A 22764-nucleotide genomic window follows, 5' to 3' on the forward strand; every position below is an offset into this window, starting at 1 on the left:
GGGGAGAGTGGGGAAGGCAGACGGGGGCTCGGGGGCACTGGTTCCTCCTGCTTAAGTGGAATTGCGACCTGGCCACGTGGCCTGGGCTAGTCACTTAACCTCTGCAAGCCTTGGTTTCTCCATCTGTAAAATGGGTAAGGGCTCTTTTACGGAATGCGTGGCTGTTCACCTCGCCACAGTGCCTGCCTGGTGGTGAGCGCTCAGTAAATGGAAGCTTCTGTTGCATCCTCATAAGGGCCAGCCCCTTTGTCCTCTCTATCTAGAAAAGGGGTTGGCCAAGGCATCACACCGTGGACATCTGACCCCTCCTCCCACCTGTGCCGGAAGCCACAGGCCTCAGGCCTGTTCCTGCTCTCCTCCAGCCCTGGGGCTGAGGGCTCCATCTCTGGTCCTGCCCGTGCCTGGCCTCCCTCCTCTGCCTGGCCCTTCCAGGATGTCTGCTGGACACTTTGTTCCAGACCCACTTTTTTTTTTCTTGGGACGGAGTCTTGCTCTGCCACCCAGGCTGGAGTGCAATGGCGCCATCTTGGCTCACTGTAACCGCTGCCTCCCAGGTTGAAGTGATTCTCCTGCCTCAGCCTCCCGAGTAGCTGGGATTACAGGCACTCGCCACCACGCCCAGCTAATTTTTCTATCTTTAGTAGAGATGGGGTTTCGCCATGTTGGCCAGGCTGGTCTCAAACTCCTGACCTCAGGTGATCCACCTGCCTCAGCCTCCCAAAGTGCTGGGATTACAGGCACAAGCCACTGCGCCCGGCCCCTCACCTTTTTCTGGAAGGATTTTCCGTTTTGCTCCTGTGCCCTTCCCAGAGGGCAATGCATAGAGGGAACCAAGCGGACTCCTGGATTCTGGGCTGGGCTGGGCAGGGCCACAGGAGAGCAGGAGGTGGGAAGGGACTGGGCCCAGCACACTCTGACAAATGCCCGGGCTCCTTGCAGCCAGAGACGTGGTGTCCTTTGAGCAGCCTGAGTTCTCGGTCAGCCGCGGGGACCAGGTGGCCCGCATCCCTGTCATCCGGCGTGTCCTGGACGGCGGGAAGTCCCAGGTCTCCTACCGCACACAGGATGGCACCGCGCAGGGCAACCGGGTGAGGCTCCGCCACAGGGTCGAGGGTGCAGCCCGGGGGCTGCATGGGCACCGCATTGGGTTCCCAAGACAAAGCAGCACATGGCAGCTGCTTGAGTCCCTGGATGCTGGCCGTGCCCCTGGCTGGCCTCCCAAGGACACGTCCACCTGCTCCTGCCACCCTGTGGCAGGGGAGTCTCACCTGCCCAAGGGGCCAGTGACACGCTGGGTGAGGCTCCATTGCTGCCAGCTACTCAGGCCAAGAGGGCTCGCTCTTTTTTTTTTTTTTTTTTTTTTTTTTGAGACAGAGTTTTGCTCTTGTTGCCCAGGCTGGAGTGCAATGGCACTATCTCAGCTCACCGCAACCTCCATCTCCCGGGTTCAAGCGATTCTGCTGCCTCAGCCTCCCTAGTAGCTGGGATTACAGGCATGTGCCACCACGCATGGCTAATTTTGTGTTTTTAGTAGAGACGGGGTTTCTCCATGTTGGTCAGGCTGGTCTGGAACTCCCGACCTCAGGTGATCTGCCCACCTCGGCCTCCCAAAGTGCTGGGATTACAGGCGTGAGCCACCGCACCCAGCCCAAGAGGGCTCTTTCTTCCTTCATGGGCCAGGGACCTGCCCAGACCATTCCTGTCCCCTCCTACAACTCAGGATCCACAGGGTAGGCAAACCTCTTGGAGATAAACTCCCCCTATATGCCCCAGTCCGGGGGGCTTTGGGCTTCTTGAGCTGGGATCGAAGACCCCATGTCCCCAGGCCAGACTCCCCAAGGGCTGTCACAATTTGCCAAGCAGCAGGAGCAACCCTTCAAGGCAGAGAGTGCCATGGCTGGACCAGCATCACCTTCACTGCTGAGCCCCAGTGCTGGGGTACAGCCAAATCAGGTGGCACACAGGCTGGACTGGGTTTACAGGCTTCATAGTTTTGTTTCTTTTGTTTTGTGTGGGGATTTTTTGCTTCGTAATTTTTGGGGGAGACAGGGTCTTGCTATGTTGCCCAGGCTGGTCTTGAACTCCTGACCTCAAGTGATCCACCCACCTCGGCCTCCCAAAGTGCTGGGATTACAGGAGTGAGCCACCACGCCTGGCCTAGTTTTTGTATTTTTAGTAGAGACGGGGTTTTGCCATGTTGGCCAGGCTGGTCTTAAACTCCTGATCTCAAGTGATCCGCCCACCTCGGCTTCCCAAAGTGCAGAGATTACGGGTGTAAGCCAGTGCACCTGGCCTTTCTAGTTTTTAAATGTTGGCAACAAATCCATAATTAAAAACAAAGGCGGGGCATGGTGGCTCACACCTGTAATCCCAGCACTTTGGGAGGCTAAGGTGGGAGAATCACTTGAACTCAGGAGTTCAAGACCAGCCTAGGCAACGTGGCGAGACCATGTCTATACATATAATTTAAACATTAGCTGGGCATGGTAGTGCATACTTGTGGACCCAGCTACTTGGAAGGCTGAGGCAGGAAGATCACTTGAGGCCAGGAGGTTGAGGCTACAGTGAGCCATGTTCATGCCACTGTACTTCAGCCTGGGCAACAGAGTAAGACCCTGTCTAAAAAAATACTAATAATTAATTTTTAAAAAATCAAACAAAAAAACAAAGAAACAAATCCTGGCTCAGTGCAGTAGCTCATGCATGTAATCCCAACACTGTGGGAGGGCACAGTGGGAGGATCACTTGAGCCCAGGAGTTGCAGGCCAGCTTGGGCAACATAGTGAGACCCTGTCTCTATTTTAAAATAATAATAATAATAATAAAGGCCAGGCGAGGTGGCGTATGCCTGTAATCCTAGCACTGTGGGAGGCCAAGGCAGGCGGATCGCCTGAGGTCACGAGTTCGAGACCAGCCTGGCCAACATGGTGAAACCCTGTCTCTACTAAAAATACAAAAATTAGCTGGGCATGGTGACACGTGCCTCTAATCCCAGCTACCCGGGAGGCCGAGGCAGGAGAATTGCTGGAAACCAGGAGGTGGAGGCTGCAGTGAACCGAGATCATGCCACTGCACTACAGCTTAAGCGACAGAGTGAGACTCCGTCTTGAAAAAAGAAAAAAAAATTATCTCAAAAGTAATAAAGTCTCGCCTCCCTGGGCCCACAGGCCCATTCAGCAAACATAGGGGAGCGCGTAGTCAGCAGGCCCGGGCTGCCTGGCCACATCCTATTTTTATTTACTTCTTTTTATTGACAGGAACTGTTCTCATTATTTTTCCAATGTCCCCCCATAAAAATTCCAAAGAATAATTTTTTTTTTTTTAAGAGACAAGGTCTCCCTCTAGTCCAGGGTGGAGTACAGTGGCACAGTCCTAGCTCTCTGCAATCTTGAACTCCTGGGCTCAAGCAGTCCTTCAACCTCAACCTCCCAAGTAGCTGGGACTACAGATGTCCACCACCGCACGGCTAATTTTGTATTTTTTTTTTCTTTGAGACGGAGTCTCACTCTGTTGCCTAGGCTGGCGCGATCTCAGCTTACTGCAACCTCCGCCTCCAGGGTTCAAGCGATTCTCCTGCCTCAGCCTCCCAAGTAACTGGGACTACAGGTGCGCACCACCACACCCAGCTAAATTTTGTATTTTTAGTAGAGACGGGGTTTCACCATGGTGGTCAGGCTGGTCTCGAACTCCTGACCTCGTGATCCGCCCACCTCAGCCTCCCAAAGTGCTGGGATTACAGGCGTCAGCCACCACGCCCGGCCATTTTGTATTTTTAGTAGAGATAGGGTTTCGCCATGTTGCCCAGGCTGGTCTCGAACTCCTAGGATAACATGATCCTTTTGCCTTGCCTTCTGGCTATCCTGTTACGCTTGTATAAAGATGCTTTGAGGCTGGGTGCAGTGGCTCATGCCTGTAATCCCAGCACTTTGGGTGGCCAGGGCGGGCGGATCGCTTGAGATCAGGAGTTCAAGACCAGCCTGGCCAACATGGCGAAACCCTGTCTGTACCAAAAATACAGAAAATTATCTGGGTGTTGTGGTGTGCACCTGTGGTCCCAGCTACTCGGGAGGCTGAGGTAGAGCCCAGTAGATGGAGGTTGCAGTTAGCCGAGATAGTGCCACTGCACTCCAGCCTGGGTGACAGAGTGAAACCCCTGTCTCAAAAAAAAAAAAAAAAAAAAAAGCTTTGATATTTGTTTTTTAAAACATTTTAATTTCTCACCTTTTTATTTTTAAAAACTTCAACTTACAGAAAAATGGAAGGAACAATAAAACTAGCACCCATTTACCCTTTACATAGATTCACCGATTGCTAATATTTGCTTTCTCTTTCTTTCTGTATAGATAGCAACATAGAAATATAGATAGAGATGTGGACATCTGTATCTTCACATTGATTATACTAGTACCTAAAATTAGTCCATATTCCAGCCAGGCGTGGTGGCTCACACCTGTAATCCCAGCACTTTGGGAGGCCGAGGCAGGTGGATCACCTGAGGTCAGGAGTTTGACACCAGCCTGACCAACATGGAGAAACCCCATCTCTACTAAAAATACAAAAATTAGCCAGGCATGGTGGCACATGCCTGTAATCCCAGCTACTAGGGAGGCTGAGGCAGGAGAATCATTTGAACCCAGTGGGTGGAGGTTGCAGTGAGCCAAGATCACGCCACTTCACTCCAGTCTGGGCAAAACAGCAAAACTCCATCCCAAAAAATATATAAAATAAAATAAAATTGGTCCATATTCCAATGTCCCCTTGTTCGGATGTCCCAATAATGTCCTTTATAGCGTTTTTCCCCCCAATGCAGCAACTAATCAAGGATTTGGCATTGACTTTTGTCAAGTGTCTTGACTCCTTTAATCTAGAAAAGTTTCCTGGCTTTGTCTTCCGTGACACTGACTTTTGCTAAGACAACGTCTCGCTCTGTCACCCAGGCTGGAGTACAGTGCCTCACTGCAACCTCTGCCTCCCGGGTTCAAGCAATTCTCCTGCCTTAGCCTCCCGAGTAGCTGGGATTACAGGCACTGGCCACCATGCCGGGCTAATGACACTGACGTTTTTGAAGTATCCATGTAGGTTGCTTGCAGGCAGCTCCCTGGTTTGTTTTTTGTTGTTGTTTTGTTGTTTGTTTGTTTGTTTTACAACTATGGGTCTCACTTTCTGAGTTGGGTGGCATGAGGTTGCCTCCCCAGCCATGGCCCTGGCTGCTGCGCCTGGAATTGAAATCTTGCCCTGAAGTGCCACCTAGTGGTCTTCTATGTGAAGGATTTTCTTTTTCCTCCCAGTTCTTATCCTGGAAAGCTCCGGCATGCTCTACGGCACTGAAAGGAAGATGGGTGGCTCACGCCTGTAATCCCAGCACTTTGGGAGGCCAAGGTGGGCCGATCGCTTGAGGCCGGGAGTTCAAGACCAGCCTAGGCAACATAGGGTAACCGTGCCTCTACAAAAAAAAAAAAAATTAGCCAGGTGTGGTGCACGCCTGTAGTCCCAGCTACTCAGGCGGCTGAGGGGAAGGATGGCCTGAGCCCAGGGGGTCAAGGCTTCAGTGAGCTGTGATTGTGCCCCTACACTCCAGCCTGGGTGACAGAGTGAGACCCTGTCTCAAAAACAAACAAACAAACAGAAACGTGGCTTGGCATGGTGGCTCATGTCTGTAATCCCAGCACTTTGGGAGGCCAAGGTGGGAGGATCACTTGAAGTCAGGAGTTCGAGACCAGCCTGGCCAACATAGTGAAACCCCATCTCAACTAAAAATACAAAAATTAGCTAGGCGTGGTGGCAGGTGCCTGTAATCCCAGCTACTCAGGAAGATGAGGCGTGAGAATCATTTGAACCTGGAAGGTGGAGGTTGCAGTAAGCCGAGATCACACCACTGCACTCCAGCCTAAGCGACAGAGTGAGATTACGCCTCAAAAAAAAAAAAAAAAAAAAACCCCACAAAAACCTGAACCTCGTGTAAGTACTCCACCCAGCAAGCAGGGATGGTCTCTGCAGTGTCCATGAGGTTGGGAGGGAGCGTGTGGCCGTGACTCTTGCCTCAGCCCCCAGCCATGACCCTGACCCTGACCCCCTCTACTCCCAGGACTACATCCCCGTGGAGGGCGAGCTGCTGTTCCAGCCTGGGGAGGCCTGGAAAGAGCTGCAGGTGAAGCTCCTGGAGCTGCAAGAGGTTGACTCCCTCCTGCGGGGCCGCCAGGTCCGCCGTTTCCACGTCCAGCTCAGCAACCCTAAGTTTGGGGCCCACCTGGGCCAGCCCCACTCCACCACCATCATCATCAGGGACCCAGGTAGGCAGAGCCTGGGGGTCGGCTTAAGCAGGAGGAGAGGGAAGACTGGGGGTCTCTCAACTAGGTCTGCCAGACTTAGCAAATCCAAACACAGGACGCCCAGGTAAATCTGAATTTCAGATAAACAACATACACGTTGGTAGGATAAGTATGTCCCATGCAATATTTGGAACATACTTATCCTTTTTTTTTGCAAAATGGGCTGGGTATACTGGCTCACGCCTGTAATCCCAGCATTTTGGGAGGCCAAGGTGGGAGGATCACTTGAGCCCAGGAGTTCTAGACCAGCCTGGGCAACATAGTGAGACCTCATCTCTACAAAAAATAAACAAATTAGCTTGGCATAGTGGTGTGCACCTGCAGTCCCAGCTATTCCGGAGACTGAGGTGGGAGGATCACTTGAGCCCAGGGGGTCTGGGCTGCAGCAAGCTGTGATCGCACCACTGCACAGCACCTGGGCCATGGAATGAGATCCTGTCCCCCAACAAAAAATAATCTTGTTGTTTATCTGAAATTCAAATGTAACTAGGCATCCTGCATTTTATCTGGCAACCCTACAGCTAGAGAGGCTGTTGTCACCACACAATAGGAATTCTCCCATCAGACCCTGGCCCTTTGGCTTCAGCCTCAGTTCCAACTAACACGCAGGTGCTTGTGGAAGGAGTGGGCCAGTTAGTTCCTATCAGCCCTCAGCCTCCCAACTGGGAGAAGGCCTGCCAGGAAGATGGGAGAGGAGGGAGATACTCAGGGTACAGTGTGGAGATGGGGCGGGGAGCAAATGTTCTCATGTGGAATGTTCCCTGAGCTGCCAAAGGAGAAAGGGGCAGACCAACTCCCTCCCCCTTCTGTTCCTCCAGAGACCCTCCTGGGTCCTCCGCCAAGCTTGGCAGGATGCTCTATGTGGCAGCAACGGGGCACCACCAGGTCTCCAGAGACGCGGGTGGGCAGGTCTGAGTTGAATGCGCTGGGTAGAGCACCCTGGGTGTTGAAGTGGGTCTCTGGCGCCCCCTGGTGGCGAAGGGGGATCTGAGTGGTTGCCCGGCCCCGACCTGACCCATTAGATGAACTGGACCGGAGCTTCACGAGTCAGATGTTGTCATCACAGCCACCCCCTCACGGCGACCTGGGCGCCCCGCAGAACCCCAATGCTAAGGCCGCTGGGTCCAGGAAGATCCATTTCAACTGGCTGCCCCCTTCTGGCAAGCCAATGGGGTACAGGGTAAGGCGGGGGGCTGAGGGCCACGACAGGTGGATGGGCGGTCTGGCACCAGCACTCACAGAAGAGGTGGGCCGTCCGAGGCCAGGGCCCCCTGAGAGAGAGCAGACAGTGGAACCTAGCACAGGTGGTCAGAGGGAAACCCGGTCTGTGCTGGGGAAGAGGGAAGACCCATTCCTGAGTTTATCAGACATTTGCCCTCCTTCCTAGAATGGGGCCCCCTCCCACCCCCGCATGGGAGATACCCCCACCTGCTCTGCCCTAGCCCTGACGTGTGCACATGGCAGATCTCTCAGCCCCTCCCTCGGGCCTCAGTGTCTGTCATCTGTGCAAAGAGGACAGTAAGGGCAGAGGTCAGAGGAGGGACAGGCAGCTTGGGTGCCTGCTGCTCCCCACTGACCAGTACCCCTGTCCCTGGGGGTAGGTAAAGTACTGGATTCAGGGTGACTCTGAGTCCGAAGCCCACCTGCTCGACAGCAAGGTGCCCTCAGTGGAGCTCACCAACCTGTACCCGTATTGCGACTATGAGATGAAGGTGTGCGCCTACGGGGCTCAGGGCGAGGGACCCTACAGCTCCCTGGTGTCCTGCCGCACCCACCAGGAAGGTGAGGCCTCGCCATGTCTGTCCATTTGTTCCCTGGGTGCCCTGATGCCAGCGTGCCCAGACCTCCCTCCCTCTGCCACTGACAGCACTCTTCCTGTATCCCCCGCTCCCTAGTGCCCAGCGAGCCAGGGCGTCTGGCCTTCAATGTCGTCTCCTCCACGGTGACCCAGCTGAGCTGGGCTGAGCCGGCTGAGACCAACGGTGAGATCACAGCCTACGAGGTCTGCTATGGCCTGGTCAACGATGACAACCGTAAGAACCAGATCCTTCCTTCCTGCCCACAGGGAGAACAGCCATGGAAGGGGAGGGGACAAAGCTGGAGGGAGCTCTTGGTCACTCCCTGGACTTGCTGTGCAGGGCACTCGAGGCCTTCATCCTGGTCAGCGGATAAGCCTGAGGCATCTTTAGGGTTTTGGCCAGATTTGGGCTGGGTTGCATTCTAAGACCAAACCCAGAAGGTTGCAGGGTAGGTGGTTACCTGTGTGGAGTGAGGTCACAGGCCCAGGGGTACCCCTCCCCATGCAGGTAACCAGGGAGCTCACACGTGCATGGTTTTCTTAGGGTGAGAGGAAAGTTACCAGATTTAGCAAACAGAAATACAGGAGGTTCTGAATTTCAGATAGCACTTTAAAAGATTATTTTGTACATTGAGAGGCCAAGGCAGGTGGACTGCTTGAGGTCAGGAGTTCAAGACCAGCCTGGCTAACATGGTGAAACCGTTTCTACTAAAAATTAGCCAGGCATGGTGGCTCATGCCTGTAGTCCCAGCTAGTCAGGAGGCTGAGGCAGGAGAATCACTTGAACCCAGAAGGCGCAGGTTGCAGTGAACCAAGATCGTGTTACCGCACTCCAGACTGGGTGACAGAGCCAGACTCCGTCTAAAAATAAATAAATAAAAAGGATTTTATACAGTATTTTATCTAGCAGCCCGAGATCAGAGGTGCCTAGCAGAACAGTTATTTCTCCAGTCCTGGAAGGGAGGCGGGGTGGGCAACCCCTATGCGTGCCCTTGCCTTGTGTGGAGGCACCATGGATATATGGGTAGAGGTGACATCGAGGCCAACTTGAGTCCAGCCCTGGCTCTGCCACTTACTCAGCAGAGTCCCTTGGAGGACTGGTGACACATGTCCACGACAGTCATGCTGACGCTCAGGGCTCCACAGGTAGCAATTCAGCAGTGGCTGGCTTTGCCTTGCTTCCCCAGCCCCTGGGTGCCATCCAGGGGATGCACGGCCGTCCTGCTGTGTCAGGGGTGGTGTTGGGACCAGGCTGGGACCTGGGTGACCCTCTGAAGCACTCTCTCTGCCCCAGGACCTATTGGGCCCATGAAGAAAGTGCTGGTTGACAACCCTAAGAACCGGATGCTGCTTATTGAGAACCTTCGGGAGTCCCAGCCCTACCGCTACACGGTGAAGGCGCGCAACGGGGCCGGCTGGGGGCCCGAGCGGGAGGCCATCATCAACCTGGCCACCCAGCCCAAGAGGCCCATGTCCAGTGAGTGGTGGGCAGGGAGGTGAGGGGCAGACCGGGCAGGGGGGCAGGGGGCAGCAGCCAGGGCCCTGGCTCACTCCCCTGCCCTGCAGTCCCCATCATCCCTGACATCCCTATCGTGGACGCCCAGAGCGGGGAGGACTACGACAGCTTCCTCATGTACAGCGATGACGTTCTACGCTCTCCATCGGGCAGCCAGAGGCCCAGCGTCTCCGATGACACTGGTGAGTGGAGACCTGGGACCCACAAGAGGACAGTGGGGGTCTTGGGTACAGAGTGAGTCCACTGGGTCCAGAGAGGGCAAAGGGGCCAGCACCTAGAGGACATGGAGGTTAAGGCAGCCTTGGACAAATGCAATGGAGTGCACATCTGTGCACGGGGCACAGGAACCAGTGCCTGGGGGACAGACACACACAGCCTTGTGCAAGCGCACATGAGTTCATGCCCACGGGACCACGAAGAAACACAGCTTCACAAGTTGAAGGTTCACCAGCTGTGCCATGCACACAGGACACTCAGGCCACCCCCCAGGGGCAGGCCTGGCCCAGGAGCCCTGGGCAGCCACCAGGCGGCCACCTGGCAGGGGTAGGGGAGCCAAGGAGACAAGAACACCCCCAACAGCTCTGTCCTTCCTCCTTGATTCCCAGCACAAAGTGCTGCGGAGCCCTTAGCTGGGCCTCCTGAGTGCTCAGTGTCAGCTGTGGCTCCACCTGTGGGACATCAGATGAATCACTCATCCTTTCCATGCCTCACTTTTCTGCTCTGTATAATGGGATACCAATCACACAGTACCATGAGTGGAAAAACCTCTGGGGCACATATATCATTTGTATTTTCTTCTGTCCCTGCCGATGCCTCAAGCTGCCCCCGGTGAACACATACTGGCCCCCACGGGGCTCAGCTTGGGCTTAAGGAGCCATTTTGAGGGGTTCAGGTGGAGCGCAGCTGGTGTGACTCTGGAACCCCAGCTCAGCTGCTTCTAACACTACCTGCGAAGCGCTCGGTGGCTTGCGGAACGGTCCCTGGGAGGCAGGCAGGGGCAAGATTCCTCTCTCCATTGTACAAACGGGAAACTGAGTCTTGGAGAGGTTAAGTAAAGCAAGGGAGACCTCACAGCTGGTGACAGAGCCCAGACTTCCCCCAGGTCTCCTGGCGGGTCCGGGGGGTCTCTCCTCCCCAGCTGTGCCGAGGCTGCACTCGCTCATCTGGAAAGGCTTCAGCCGCGCAAGGGTTTCACCTGCCGCGGCCTTCCCGCTCCGGCCGTGCGCATCTACCCCCGCCCCCAACACACACCCCGGGATCCCGGGAGCTGGAGACGGGCTCCCCTCGCAGAGCCTACGGCCTTCCCCCGCCTGGCCCTGCTCGGCCCGGCGCCCCCCGGCGGTGCCAACGCGGCCCTTCGTTGTTCCCAAGGCTGCGGCTGGAAGTTCGAGCCCCTGCTGGGGGAGGAGCTGGACCTGCGGCGCGTCACGTGGCGGCTGCCCCCGGAGCTCATCCCGCGCCTGTCGGCCAGCAGCGGGCGCTCCTCCGACGCCGAGGCGCCCCACGGGCCCCCGGACGACGGCGGCGCGGGCGGGAAGGGCGGCAGCCTGCCCCGCAGTGCGACACCCGGGCCCCCCGGAGGTGACAGGCTCACCCGCCGCCCCCCGATCCGCGCCCACCCAGCCTCACTCGCGCCTGGGGGCCTGGGGTGGGCGTCTGCGCTGCCTCGGGGGCCCCAGTTTCAGCCAGGCCCGGGCCTTGGCGGCTGGGAGCACAGCTGCTTAGAGGCAGGGCCCAGTGCCAGGGGACGCGTGAGGCAGGCGCTTGGGCCCTTATGGTGCCTGCCTGGCCAGGGGGTGCAAATTCAGAAGTGTGCCCAGGAAGCGGACCCTGGCACCCAAGTAGACCCCTCAGGGGCCTCAAAGGACAGGAGGGAAGGCTTGGGGATCTCCCCAGGGCAGGGCTGACTGCAGGGGCAGCAAGCCCCCGCCACTGCCAGGGTCAGCAGTGCTCACACCGATATAGTGGCCGGCCAGAGGATATGGGCTGTGGAAGCCTGGGTGGCCCTTGGGTTCCTGCAGGGACAGAGGGCCTCTGTCCCTAGTGGTTTGAGGGAAACTGGTTGTATTTAAGCAAAAGCCACCCAGAGGGTGGGTGACCAGGAATGTGCAGGGCCCAGCCTGCCCCACGGGGCCCGGGTCTGGGGCAGGCCTGACCAAGGGACCCTGCTCTCCCCCTGCAGAGCACCTGGTGAATGGCCGGATGGACTTTGCCTTCCCGGGCAGCACCAACTCCCTGCACAGGATGACCACGACCAGTGCTGCTGCCTATGGCACCCACCTGAGCCCACACGTGCCCCACCGCATGCTAAGCACATCCTCCACCCTCACACGGGACTACAACTCACTGACCCGCTCGGAACACTCACACTCGACCACACTGCCCAGGGACTACTCCACCCTCACCTCCGTCTCCTCCCACGGTGAGTGACCTCAGCCAACCCTGCCTCTCCCACTAACCCTTCCTCTCTTCCAGCTCCTGGAGCCTCGGGCTTCTGTCTGCTGTCCCCACCGCCCATTCTCCAACATACACACATGCATGCACACACGTGCACACACATGCATGCACACATACACACATGCATGCACACTCCCTGCTCCTCTCACTCTTGTTTTGTCCTGCCCTAGGCCTCCCTCCCATCTGGGAACACGGGAGGAGCAGGCTTCCGCTGTCCTGGGCCCTGGGGTCCCGGAGTCGGGCTCAGATGAAAGGGTTCCCCGCTTCCAGGGGCCCACGAGACTCTATAATCCTGGCTGGGAGGCCAGCAGCGCCCTCCTGGGGCCCAGGTAGTACAGGGGTGGCCATCCTGTCTCCACAGCTGTCCTGCTCCATCTGTCATCCAGCCACCATAGCAGCCGCCAGCTGTGCCCACTGCTTCCCCTCCATTCCATCCACAGGACACCCGCCTGCCCACAGGCGCTAACCACCTGCCCTACCATCAGTGCTGACGCCTAACTCTGCCTCTGCCCTTCCAGGGGGCGGGGCTGGGGCTGGGGCAGGAGAGGGGCCAGGCCAGCTGAGCAGTTGAGGGGGTGGGGCTGGCAGACTCATGGGGCTCACCCTCTCTTGGCACAAGCAGGGCCCACACCCTGCTGGAGGATATGCGGTAGGTGCTGGGCAGCCTGGACAGTGTATTGCAGGGTGAGTGAGTTGTCCAGCCAGCGGTCAGTGTAGACATGCCAGCTGAGGGAGGGAGGTCAGGGGGCAGCACTGTGACTCCCACTGAGACCCTAGCCCCTGCATCTCTGGCTGACTGCAGCCTCCTGTCCCCAGACTTTCGCCTGACTGCTGGTGTGCCCGACACGCCCACCCGCCTGGTGTTCTCTGCCCTGGGGCCCACATCTCTCAGAGTGAGCTGGCAGGAGCCGCGGTGCGAGCGGCCGCTGCAGGGCTACAGCGTGGAGTACCAGCTGCTGAATGGCGGTGAGGCATGGTGGCTGCCAGGCTGCGGGGTGCAGCCCTGCAAGGCCTGGCCCCAGTGTGACACATAGGGTACCTCAGCTGTGTCAGGAACCCACCCAAGTCCCTTGAGCGCTAAAGCCCCCATCCAGCCTGAGAGGGTCTCCCACCCCATTCTCCACCCCACTTCTTTGCCTCCCCTCTTCTGAGGTCTCACCCACCTCCCTGGGCCTCTCTGCTGGTCATTCTCTGCTAGGTTTTGCCTAACAAGGCCCCTTTGGGCTGGGATCCTAGGGCCTCTGCTGGCCTGAGATGCCTTTGGGGAAACAAGGAAGTGGCACTTCCCTGGGCAGGCACATTCAAAGCAGCATGACCAGGATGCAGGATGTTGCCTAAACATGAGTGGGATTACAGGCTCCACTCTTGTATAGTACACAATCTGAACAACCAGCCATACCATACTGTACCCAACCTGTACCCAAACCACAGCTAGTCCTGGGTGGGTGATAACCAGGTCTCAATGGCAGCTTAGGGACGAGGGGGATCAGGCCAGGGGTGGGAGTAACACTGCACTACTGTCTGCCCCCACCTGACCCCCCCAGGCGAGCTGCATCGGCTCAACATCCCCAACCCTGCCCAGACCTCGGTGGTGGTGGAAGACCTCCTGCCCAACCACTCCTACGTGTTCCGCGTGCGGGCCCAGAGCCAGGAAGGCTGGGGCCGAGAGCGTGAGGGTGTCATCACCATCGAATCCCAGGTGCACCCGCAGAGCCCACTGTGTCCCCTGCCAGGTGAGTTGCCTCCCCCAGCCCCACAGCTGCCCCCATCATGCCCACCACCCACCCACACGCTGATGCTCTTCCTCTACTGCCCCCAGGCTCCGCCTTCACTTTGAGCACTCCCAGTGCCCCAGGCCCGCTGGTGTTCACTGCCCTGAGCCCAGACTCGCTGCAGCTGAGCTGGGAGCGGCCACGGAGGCCCAATGGGGATATCGTCGGCTACCTGGTGACCTGTGAGATGGCCCAAGGAGGAGGTGCTGCCCACCCCGGGGGCAGGAGTGGCCAGGGGAGGGGTAGAGAGGGGGCCGCAGAGGCTGAAGGCATCTTCCCTGCTCAGGGCCAGCCACCACATTCCGGGTGGATGGAGACAGCCCCGAGAGCCGGCTGACCGTGCCGGGCCTCAGCGAGAACGTGCCCTACAAGTTCAAGGTGCAGGCCAGGACCACTGAGGGCTTCGGGCCAGAGCGCGAGGGCATCATCACCATAGAGTCCCAGGATGGAGGTAGGCACCTGTCCTTTTCTTCACCCCCACCCCTCCTCGGGCCGTGCCTTCTTCTGGCACCACCCTCTGACTGGCCTATCTGCCCACCCCAGGACCCTTCCCGCAGCTGGGCAGCCATGCCGGGCTCTTCCAGCACCCGCTGCAAAGCGAGTACAGCAGCATCACCACCACCCACACCAGCGCCACCGAGCCCTTCCTAGTGGGTGAGCACTGAGGGCTAGGGGATCCCGGCTCTCCCGGGACAGGGAGCTAGCAGAGGGAGAAGGGCAGACCCCAAGCCAGGTCATCTAATGCCTCCTCCTCCACAGATGGGCTGACCCTGGGGGCCCAGCACCTGGAGGCAGGCGGCTCCCTCACCCGGCATGTGACCCAGGAGTTTGTGAGCCGGACACTGACCACCAGCGGAACCCTCAGCACCCAGGTGGACCAACAGTTCTTCCAAACCTGACCGCACTCTGCCCCACCCCCGCCATGTCCCACTAGGCGTCCTCCCGACTCCTCTCCCGGAGCCTCCTCAGCTACTCCATCCTTGCACCCCTGGGGGCCCAGCCCACCCGCATGCACAGAGCAGGGGCTAGGTGTCTCCTGGGAGGCATGAAGGGGGCAAGGTCCCTCCTCTGTGGGCCCAAACCTATTTGTAACCAAAGAGCTGGGAGCAGCACAAGGACCCAGCCTTTGTTCTGCACTTAATAAATGGTTTTGCTACTGCTAGGCCCTGCCTTACCCGTTCTTCTGGGGCCTGAGAGGTGCTCCCCTAGGGTAGGGGAGCGGTTCTGACATCCCCCATTCTCTGACACCCAAGCATACACCCACCTCTAGAGGAGGCAGGTACCACATTGGAGGCACAAGTTTATTGAGCACCCGGATATGGAAGATGGCACCGGGCACAGAGCCGTGGGACTGGCCTGCAGGCCCCGCACCCTCACCGTGTGCTGTCCTGGGGGCACCTCACAAGCACAGCACCTTGGCTCCATCGGCTGCTTGAGAGAGGTAGAAGGTGGCAGTCCCGCCGTAGTGCTCCTGTAAGAGGCGGGCTGGGGGTGAGTGGCAGGGCCCCGGGAAGCTGCCGCTCCTGCCCGCCCAGGCCCTGGTGCCCGCCCACCTGGATGTGCCGCATGGCGTGGGGAGCAGCGGAGGCCTCCAGCAGTGTCACCGTGCAGCCACCGAAGCCACCGCCCGTCATGCGGCTGCCATAAACCCCAGGCACAGCAAGCGCAGCCTCCACCAGCTGGTCCAGCTCCGGGCAGCTCACCTCATAGTCGTCTCTGCAGAGAGGATATCGAAGGAGTGGGCCTGGGGCCGGCCTGTGCCCGGCAGGAGCGGGGCACCCAGAGGGCCTCACCTGAGTGAGCGGTGGCTCTCCACCATGAGGCGGCCAAAGGCTCTGTAGTCGCCACGTCTCAGGGCGGCCGCTGCCTGGGCCGTGCGCCGAATCTCTCCCACCACGTGCCGGGCCCGCCGGAAGCCCTCTTTGCTCACCAGGTCCCTGGCAGCTGGGGACGAAAGAGGAGTCAGCAGCCGCCTTCTCACTGCCTGGGGCCCCGACGCCTGTGAGGACCAGCAGGCGGTGATGGCAGTGGCCCTGGCTGGACGGTGAAGGGTGGAAGGCCGCGGGGGCGGGGCAGCCTGGCTCTCTCAGATGTGGGTCTGAAGAGCCCCTTTATCACAGTGCCTCCTCCCCCGACTGTAAAATGGGACACCTTGGTCCTTCAGGGAGCAGTGAGGGTTGAAACACTCCATGCTTTCCAAGGTGAGTGCTGCCCTCAAGAGGCCACCACAGAGCAGGAGGAGAAGTTCTGCTGAGCCACATGGAGCCTCCAGGGCTGGGGCTCCAGAAGAGGGGGCAGGAGCAGCTAGGGACCAGCAGGCTGTCCCATCTGACTGGAGCTGAGGCTGGAGGGGTACCTGGGTCAGTACCAGTACTGACTCAGTGTACTGAGCCCGGCCAAACCCGCAGGTTTAAGGGGGAAGGTTGTTAGGGTAGGTGGCATGGCGGGATGGAGGGGCAAGTAGATTCAAAGGACTGAGAAATGAATGGGTGGGCGCGGTGGCTCACACCTGTAATCCCAGCACTTTGGGAAGCTGAGGCAGGCAGACTGCCTGAGGTCAGGAGCTCGAGACCAGCCTGGCCAACATGGCGAAACCCCGTCTCTACTAAAAATACAAAAGTTAGCCGGGCATTGTGGCAGGCGCCTGTAATCCCAGCTACTCAGGAGGCTGAGGCAGGAGAATTGCTTGAACCTGGGAGGCAGAGGTTGCAGTGAGTGGAGATCATGCCACTGCACTTCAGCCTGGGTGACAGAGTGAGGCTCCCTCTCAAAAAAAAAAAAAAAAGAAAGAAAGAAAGAAAGAAAGAAATGAATGGAAATGAGACAGTGGGCGGTGTTTTAGGAGGGAAGAAAACTGAGCATGTCTTGGAGACTGAGGGAAGGAGCCAGGCAGCCAGGCAGGGGATGGAAGGAGAGAGATTGCGGCTTCTAGGGCAGGACTCTGGAGGAGGCAGGGTGAGCTGCTCCTATGCAGAAGGAGACCTGGAGGAGGGGCAAGGACAGGCTGGGGTGGGGAGGAGGGACCAACTTGTTCCAGTGTGAAAACCTTGGCCAAGGACATCTGCACAGAGCAGGCAGGGCAGGTCTGAGCACTGCTCTGGAGAACGTGACACAGTTCACAAAGGAAAAGGACAGGGAGGTCCCTCGGAGCTGTCTAGTGTCCCTGAGATAGGCACACCTGCACTGCCAGGAAGGAACAACTCAGTGTGGGCAGCATGGCCAGCCAGTCAAGAGCATGGGCCCTGGAGCTAATCTGTCCAGATGGGGTTCAGATCCCAGCACTGCCTCTCACTGTAGCTTCCCCCATCAAAAATATGACAACTGTGGTAGCAGAATGTGCTTTACAGAGTTTTGGAGGGAATTAAATGAGCTAATATTGATAATGACCTTAAAACTGTCCAATAGACTACCTTCCTGGCCATGTGTAGCAGGAGCCTTAAGGATACTTGTATCTTTTTTGTTTTGGAGACAGGATCTCACTCTGAGGCCCAGGCTGGAGTGCCGTGGTGCAATCACAGCTCACTGCAGTCTCAACCTCCTGGGCTCAATTGATCCTCCCACCCCAGCCTCCTAAGTAGCTAGGACTACAGGCACACACCACCACACCTGGCTAATTTTTGTATTTCTTTAGAGATGGGGTTTTGCCATGTTGCCCAGGCTGGTCTCGAATTCCTGAGCTCAATGAATCTGCCCACCTTGGCCTCCTAAAGTGCTGGGATTACAGGCACAGACGTGAGCCACCGCACCCAGCCTACAATACTTGTGTCTCTTGACTCTGTAATCCTACTCCTAAGAATCCATTTCTAAGAAACTATTAAGAGAATGCAGATAGGCCGGGTGTAGTGGCTCACGCCTGTGCCTGTAATCCCAGCACTTTGGGAGGCCAAGGCAGGCGGATCACTTGAGGTCAGGAGTCCAAGACCAACCTGGCCAATATAGTGAAACCCAGTGTCCACTAAAAATACAAAAAAAAAAAAAAAAAATTAACTCGCTGTGGTGGCACACGCCTGTAGTCCCAGCCACTCCAGAGGCTGAGGCAGGAGAATTGCTTGAACCTTGAAGACGGAGGTTGCAGTGAGCCGAGATCACGCCACTGTGCTCCAGCCTGGGCTACAGAGCAAGACTCAGTCTCAAAGAAAAAAAAGAGAATGCAGATAAACCGGGTGCCTTTGGTTGCAGCTACCCAGGAGACTAGGTGAGAAGATTACTTGAGCCCAAGAGTTCAGGTCCAGCCTGGGCAACTTAGCAGAACCCATCTCTTTAAAAAATAAAAAAGATGGCCAGGCACAGTGGTTCATGCCTGTCATCCCAGTACTTCGGGAGGCTGAGGTGGGCAGATCACCAGGTCAGGAGTTCACGACCAGCCCGACCAACATGGTAAAACCTCATCTCTACTAAAAATACAAAAATTAGCCAGGTGTGGTGGCACATGCCTCTAATCCTAGCTACTCAGGAGGCTGAGGCGGGAGAATCACTTGAACCTGGGAGGCAGAGGTTGCAGTGAGCCGAGATCGTGCCACTGCACTCCAGCCTGGGTGACAGAGCAAGACTCTGTCTCAAATAAATAAATAAATAAATAAATAAATAAATAATAAAAAAGATAAAAAAAGTTAATCACAGTGTGAGGTGTATCAGAAAATAGTTAAGTAAATGACAGAGCACCTGAATGCTAAAATATTGTGGAGCTTTAAAGAGCCACACGGAGGCCAGGTGCAGTGGCTCACACATGTAATCCCAGCACGTTGGGAGGCTGAGGCGGGCAGATCACGAGGTCAGGAGTTCGAGACCAGCCTGGCCAACATGAAACCCCGTCTCTACTAAAAATATAAAAATTGGCTGGGCGTGGTGGTGGGTGCCAGTAATCCCAGCTACTCAGGAAGCTAAGGCAGGAGAATCATTTGAACCCAGGAGGTGGAGGATGCAGTGAGCCGAGATTGCGCCACTGCACTCCAGCCTGGGCAACAGGGCAAGCCTCCGTCTCACCAAAAAAAAAAAAAAGAGTCACACCGAGATATGCCTTTCATGGCATAAGATAAGATAGGGTTCTGGGTTCTGAGATTATGTTTAGTTTAAAAAAAAAAAAAAAAAAAAGACCGGCACTATGGCTCACGCCTGTAATCCCAGCACTTTGGAAGGCTGAGGCGGGAGGATCACCTGAGGTCAGGCGTTTGAGACCAGCCTGGCCAACATGGTGAAACCCCAGTCTCTACTAGAACTATAAAAAATGTGCCAGGCGTAGTGGCGGGCGCCTGTAGTCCCAGCTACTCGGGAGGCTGAGGCAGGAGAATCACTTGAACCCGGGAGGCAGAGGTTACAGTGAGCTGAGATCGCGCCATTGCACTCCAGCATGGGTGACAAGACCGAAACTCTGTGTCCAAAAAAAAAACACGGCAAATGGGCTGGGCGCAGTGGCTCATGCCTATAATCCCAACACTTTGGGAGGCCAAGGCAGGAGGACCACTTGAGGCCAGAGTTCAAGATCAGCCTGGGCAACATTGCAAGACCGTCTTTACAAAGATAAAAATTAGCCAGGCATGGTGGCACACCTGTAATCTCAGCTACTTGGAAGGCTGAGCTGGGAGGATCCCTTGAGCTCAAGAGTTCAAGTTTGCAGTAAGTTATGACCACACCACTACACTCCAGCTTGGGCAACAGAGTGAGACCCTGCCTCTTAAAAAAAAGGGGGTGGGGGGGGAAGTGATGCTATATTACATATACTCAGCTTTGAAGACACATGTGGAAAAATACTGAAAGGAAACGTGAAAATGTCAGCAGTGGCTATCTCTGGGTAGTGGCCTTATAGCTTATTATTTTCTACTTTGTACTTTTCTACATTTTCCACAATGGAAACATGATTTTTCTGATTAGATAAGACCATTTTAGGATTTCAAGCAGCCCTGCTGAGATTGGAACCCTGGGTGTGCAGTGTTTGAAGGGACTGGGGAGAGCATGGCAGAAGGCCCTGGAGATCGGGGTCCCAGGCAGGGTCAAGGCCACACTGAGGCGCCAGCAGGGAGCACAGCCGCCTCCAGGACAGAGCACCCTGGCAGTTCTCACCCTCTAGCTCTTCCAGTTGTACCTCCCGGAGGCTTTCCTTGCCCAGCGCCCGGGCCACTTCTTCACATTGGCGCCGCCGCACAGGGTACTCGCTGGAGGCCAGGGAGTGGCGGACATTAGAGTTGGTGATGAGCACGGCCAGCTTGGGGTCCGAGAGTGGCACCAGGCTGGTCTCCAAGGACCTGGGGTGGAGTTACAATGGGGGAGATGACGAGGCCAAGTGTGTGCTTGCTGCGCCACGCAGTGGGCACACTCCACCCAGGAGCTGCTGAGTGCAGGGCGGGAGGGGACGAGGGGAGCGAGCCCAACCTGCAGTCAATGAGCAGCGCGTGGCCTTTCTGTCCCATAAGTGAGATGAACTGGTCCATGATGCCACAGGGCATCCCTGCGAAGCTGTGCTCGGCCTGCTGACACACCTGGGCGCGGGCAGCTATTGTGCCCGAGTCTGCAGTACAGGGTGAGGTGGGGAGGCTAGGGCTGGTGGGAGCAGCAGTGGCTCCAATGACACTCCAGGGAGATTCCCTGCCACCCCCTCCATAAGGCATAGTAGAAGCTGGGACCACCTGGAGACCTCAGGGAAGGAGGGCTGGGTCAGGGCTGGGGCCTAGCTGGTACCTGGACAGAGCTGCTGGAGGAAGGTGTACGTGGCCACTTCCAAGGATGCTGAGCTGGACAGGCCACCCCCCAGGGGCACTGAGCTGACCACCACTGCACTGAAGCCAGGGAGGGGGGCAGCTGCAGGGGAAAGAACAGGTGATGGTAAGAGGGGCTGCCTGGGAGGATGGCACAGGAAGGGCACGTGTCCTGGCGGGAAGGGCAGCAACGGCCTAGCAGCTGTTTCTAGGGTGTGTGTCTCAATTGTCAGAAGCCACCAACCTGCTGGGCCAAGGGACCCACTGCCCTCCATTTTCCCACCCTCTGAGGTTGCTGGGACACTTCTAATTGTCCTCCTGGTTTAGGGCTCTGGAGGGAAAAAAGGCTGGGGTTCAAATCCTGGCTCCTCCAATCAGGTCACGGGAAACCCAGGGCAAGTTCCCGACCTTCTGGGGGCATCAGTTTCCTCATCTGTACAATGGGATGCTCCACTCTGCAAGCCTTCCCCACAGTGTATCAGACAAATGAATGGGCTCTGTGGCTGTGAGGTGGCACTCCTAGTATCAGTGAGGACTTGGCTCAGGCCTGGGCCCCATACCTGGGTAGTACTGAATCACTCCCTTGACATAGTTGGCCCACCGAGGAGTCCCAGGCTCCAGCGAGCGCTGGGCTGTGGGCAGTGGAAACTGCAGCCGCTGGGGCTCATCGGCACCCTCAGAGGTGGTGAGGAGAGACACCAGCCCATCCTTGCGGGGGCTGCCCACCAGCACCGTCATGAGCTCCAGAGCCTGGCAGGAGAGACAAGCAGTACGTGAGGCTTCCGCCAGCTGGTGGAGTAAGCCTCTCCAATGACACCGCCTCCAGCCGAGGTTCTGATGCCTCCACAGTCATCAGGTTCTGAACCTCCAGGTTCAGCGTCGCAGGGAAGATCCTGAGGGCCAGCTGACCTTGGGGGCTTGAGCCCTGCCCCCTTAGGTCTTCAGGGGCGGGGCGGCTGCAGCTGGAGCACAGACCTGGACTCTGCCCTGAGCTGTGGGGCAAGGGGGAGAGCTAGCCCAAAGGGAAAACAGATCACCGGAGCTCCAAAGCCTTTACATTTTGGGGTGGCTCTGGACATCCTGTACCTGTGCACTCCCCAAGCTGCAGATGGGGCGGAAAGCGCCCCCCGCTGAAAGCTGGGAGTCCTCACTCCCAAGTCGCAGCCCCGCCAAGAACCTGCTGTGTGACCTCCAGCAGTTCACTGGGCCTCTCTAGGCCTCAGTTTCCTCCTCTGTAAATTGAACGGGCTGGGCCAGAAGGCTATGTTCGCCCAGGTCTGCGGTTGGGGCCCCACGGTGGCCGGAGGCGCGGAGTGTCCCCTTCTGCGTGGCACACAGGGCCTCACAGTTTAAGGGGAACATGCTCCCAGGTTGAAGGCGAGGAGCCCCAGCCCCCAGAGGGCGGGCTTGAGCCAAGAGGCGGCCGCGCACCCTCTCCCGGCCACTTCCTCGCTTCCTCCCTTCCAACGTGGGGAACAGCCCGTCCCGGGGACTCTTCCGTGCGCCGGTGCTCCAGGCGCAGCTGCCCGCCCCACATCTCCCGCGGGAAGAACTCGCCCCCAGCGCCCCCGAGGCCCGCCCTCCTCGGCGGCCGGGACAGGCGGCGGCGGGCTAGGGGCTCCCCGCGCAGCCCCTCACCATAGGCAGCACCAGGCCCTGGTTGTAGTCCGTGTGTTCCCCGATGAGGTTGACGCGGCCCGGCGCTGACACGGCCAGCTCGGGCTCGGCCCCGAACTCCTCCCGGAAGGCTCGCCGGGCCTCGGCCAGCAGCTCCGCGACCTGGGGCTGTCTCAAAGCAGCCATGACGCGCGCCTGCAGCTCTGCACAGCTGCTCCGGCACAGCCCCGTCGGCGCGGGATGCTCGGGCGGGGCCCCGCGCGGGGGTGCGCACATTCCCGCCAGCCCCGCCCCGCGCCCGGACGCCCCGCCCCCAGACCTCAGCCGGTTCCGCCCCCACCCGCAACTCCGGTGGGAATCCAGCTGCTGGGTGGTGGGTGGCAGGGGCTAATGGTGCCGGGTGGGATACAGCGCCCCCGATGGTGTCCTTCCCTCTGGACTTCGGGAAGAACCAATGGGCACTCACTAGAGTGAGAATAGCCCTGAGTGGCACTTGGCATGACCAGGATTTCTGAGCTGCCCTTCCCTGGTGCTGGTGACTTTCTATGTGCCTCACCACCCACCACCACCCACACAGCCAGAGCAA

The 22764-nt window shown here is 57.7% G+C and overlaps 2 protein-coding genes across 6 annotated transcripts in view; one reads left to right on the top strand and one right to left on the bottom strand.

Annotated features, from left to right (window-relative positions):
• The window catches only part of ITGB4 (integrin subunit beta 4), a 36511-nt gene extending 21477 nt beyond the window's left edge, over positions 1-15034 (top strand). For 2 of the 5 annotated variants that reach the window (XM_016930890.4, XM_016930894.3), the window contains exons 26-41: positions 940-1088; positions 6086-6290; positions 7352-7509; positions 7931-8111; positions 8225-8362; positions 9422-9604; positions 9694-9825; positions 11015-11224; positions 11826-12065; positions 12271-12429; positions 12917-13066; positions 13645-13833; positions 13920-14075; positions 14159-14323; positions 14416-14526; positions 14632-15034. In XM_016930890.4, the coding sequence (XP_016786379.2) occupies positions 940-1088; positions 6086-6290; positions 7352-7509; positions 7931-8111; positions 8225-8362; positions 9422-9604; positions 9694-9825; positions 11015-11224; positions 11826-12065; positions 12271-12429; positions 12917-13066; positions 13645-13833; positions 13920-14075; positions 14159-14323; positions 14416-14526; positions 14632-14771 (2666 nt within the window). In that variant the 3' untranslated portion in view covers positions 14772-15034. The remainder of the gene's footprint in view (positions 1-939; positions 1089-6085; positions 6291-7351; positions 7510-7930; positions 8112-8224; positions 8363-9421; positions 9605-9693; positions 9826-11014; positions 11225-11825; positions 12066-12270; positions 12430-12916; positions 13067-13644; positions 13834-13919; positions 14076-14158; positions 14324-14415; positions 14527-14631) is intronic. The other 3 variants (XM_016930891.4, XM_016930892.4, XM_016930893.4) reach the window with 3 other exon arrangements.
• A 121-nt stretch (positions 15035-15155) lies between these two features.
• On the bottom strand, positions 15156-22477 carry GALK1 (galactokinase 1). Its single transcript, XM_001138227.6, has 8 exons — positions 22200-22477; positions 21122-21311; positions 20545-20664; positions 20239-20374; positions 19930-20111; positions 15666-15816; positions 15426-15588; positions 15156-15343 (listed from the first exon to the last, which is right to left on the bottom strand). The coding sequence occupies exons 1-8, from the start codon at positions 22452-22454 to the stop codon at positions 15272-15274; spliced, it is 1269 nt and encodes a 422-aa protein (XP_001138227.5). The 5' UTR covers positions 22455-22477; the 3' UTR covers positions 15156-15271.
• Positions 22478-22764: the final 287 nt, after the last annotated feature.

This window comes from Pan troglodytes, chromosome 19 (genome assembly GCF_028858775.2).
Source record: "Pan troglodytes isolate AG18354 chromosome 19, NHGRI_mPanTro3-v2.0_pri, whole genome shotgun sequence".
Classification (NCBI taxonomy): domain Eukaryota; kingdom Metazoa; phylum Chordata; class Mammalia; order Primates; family Hominidae; genus Pan; species Pan troglodytes.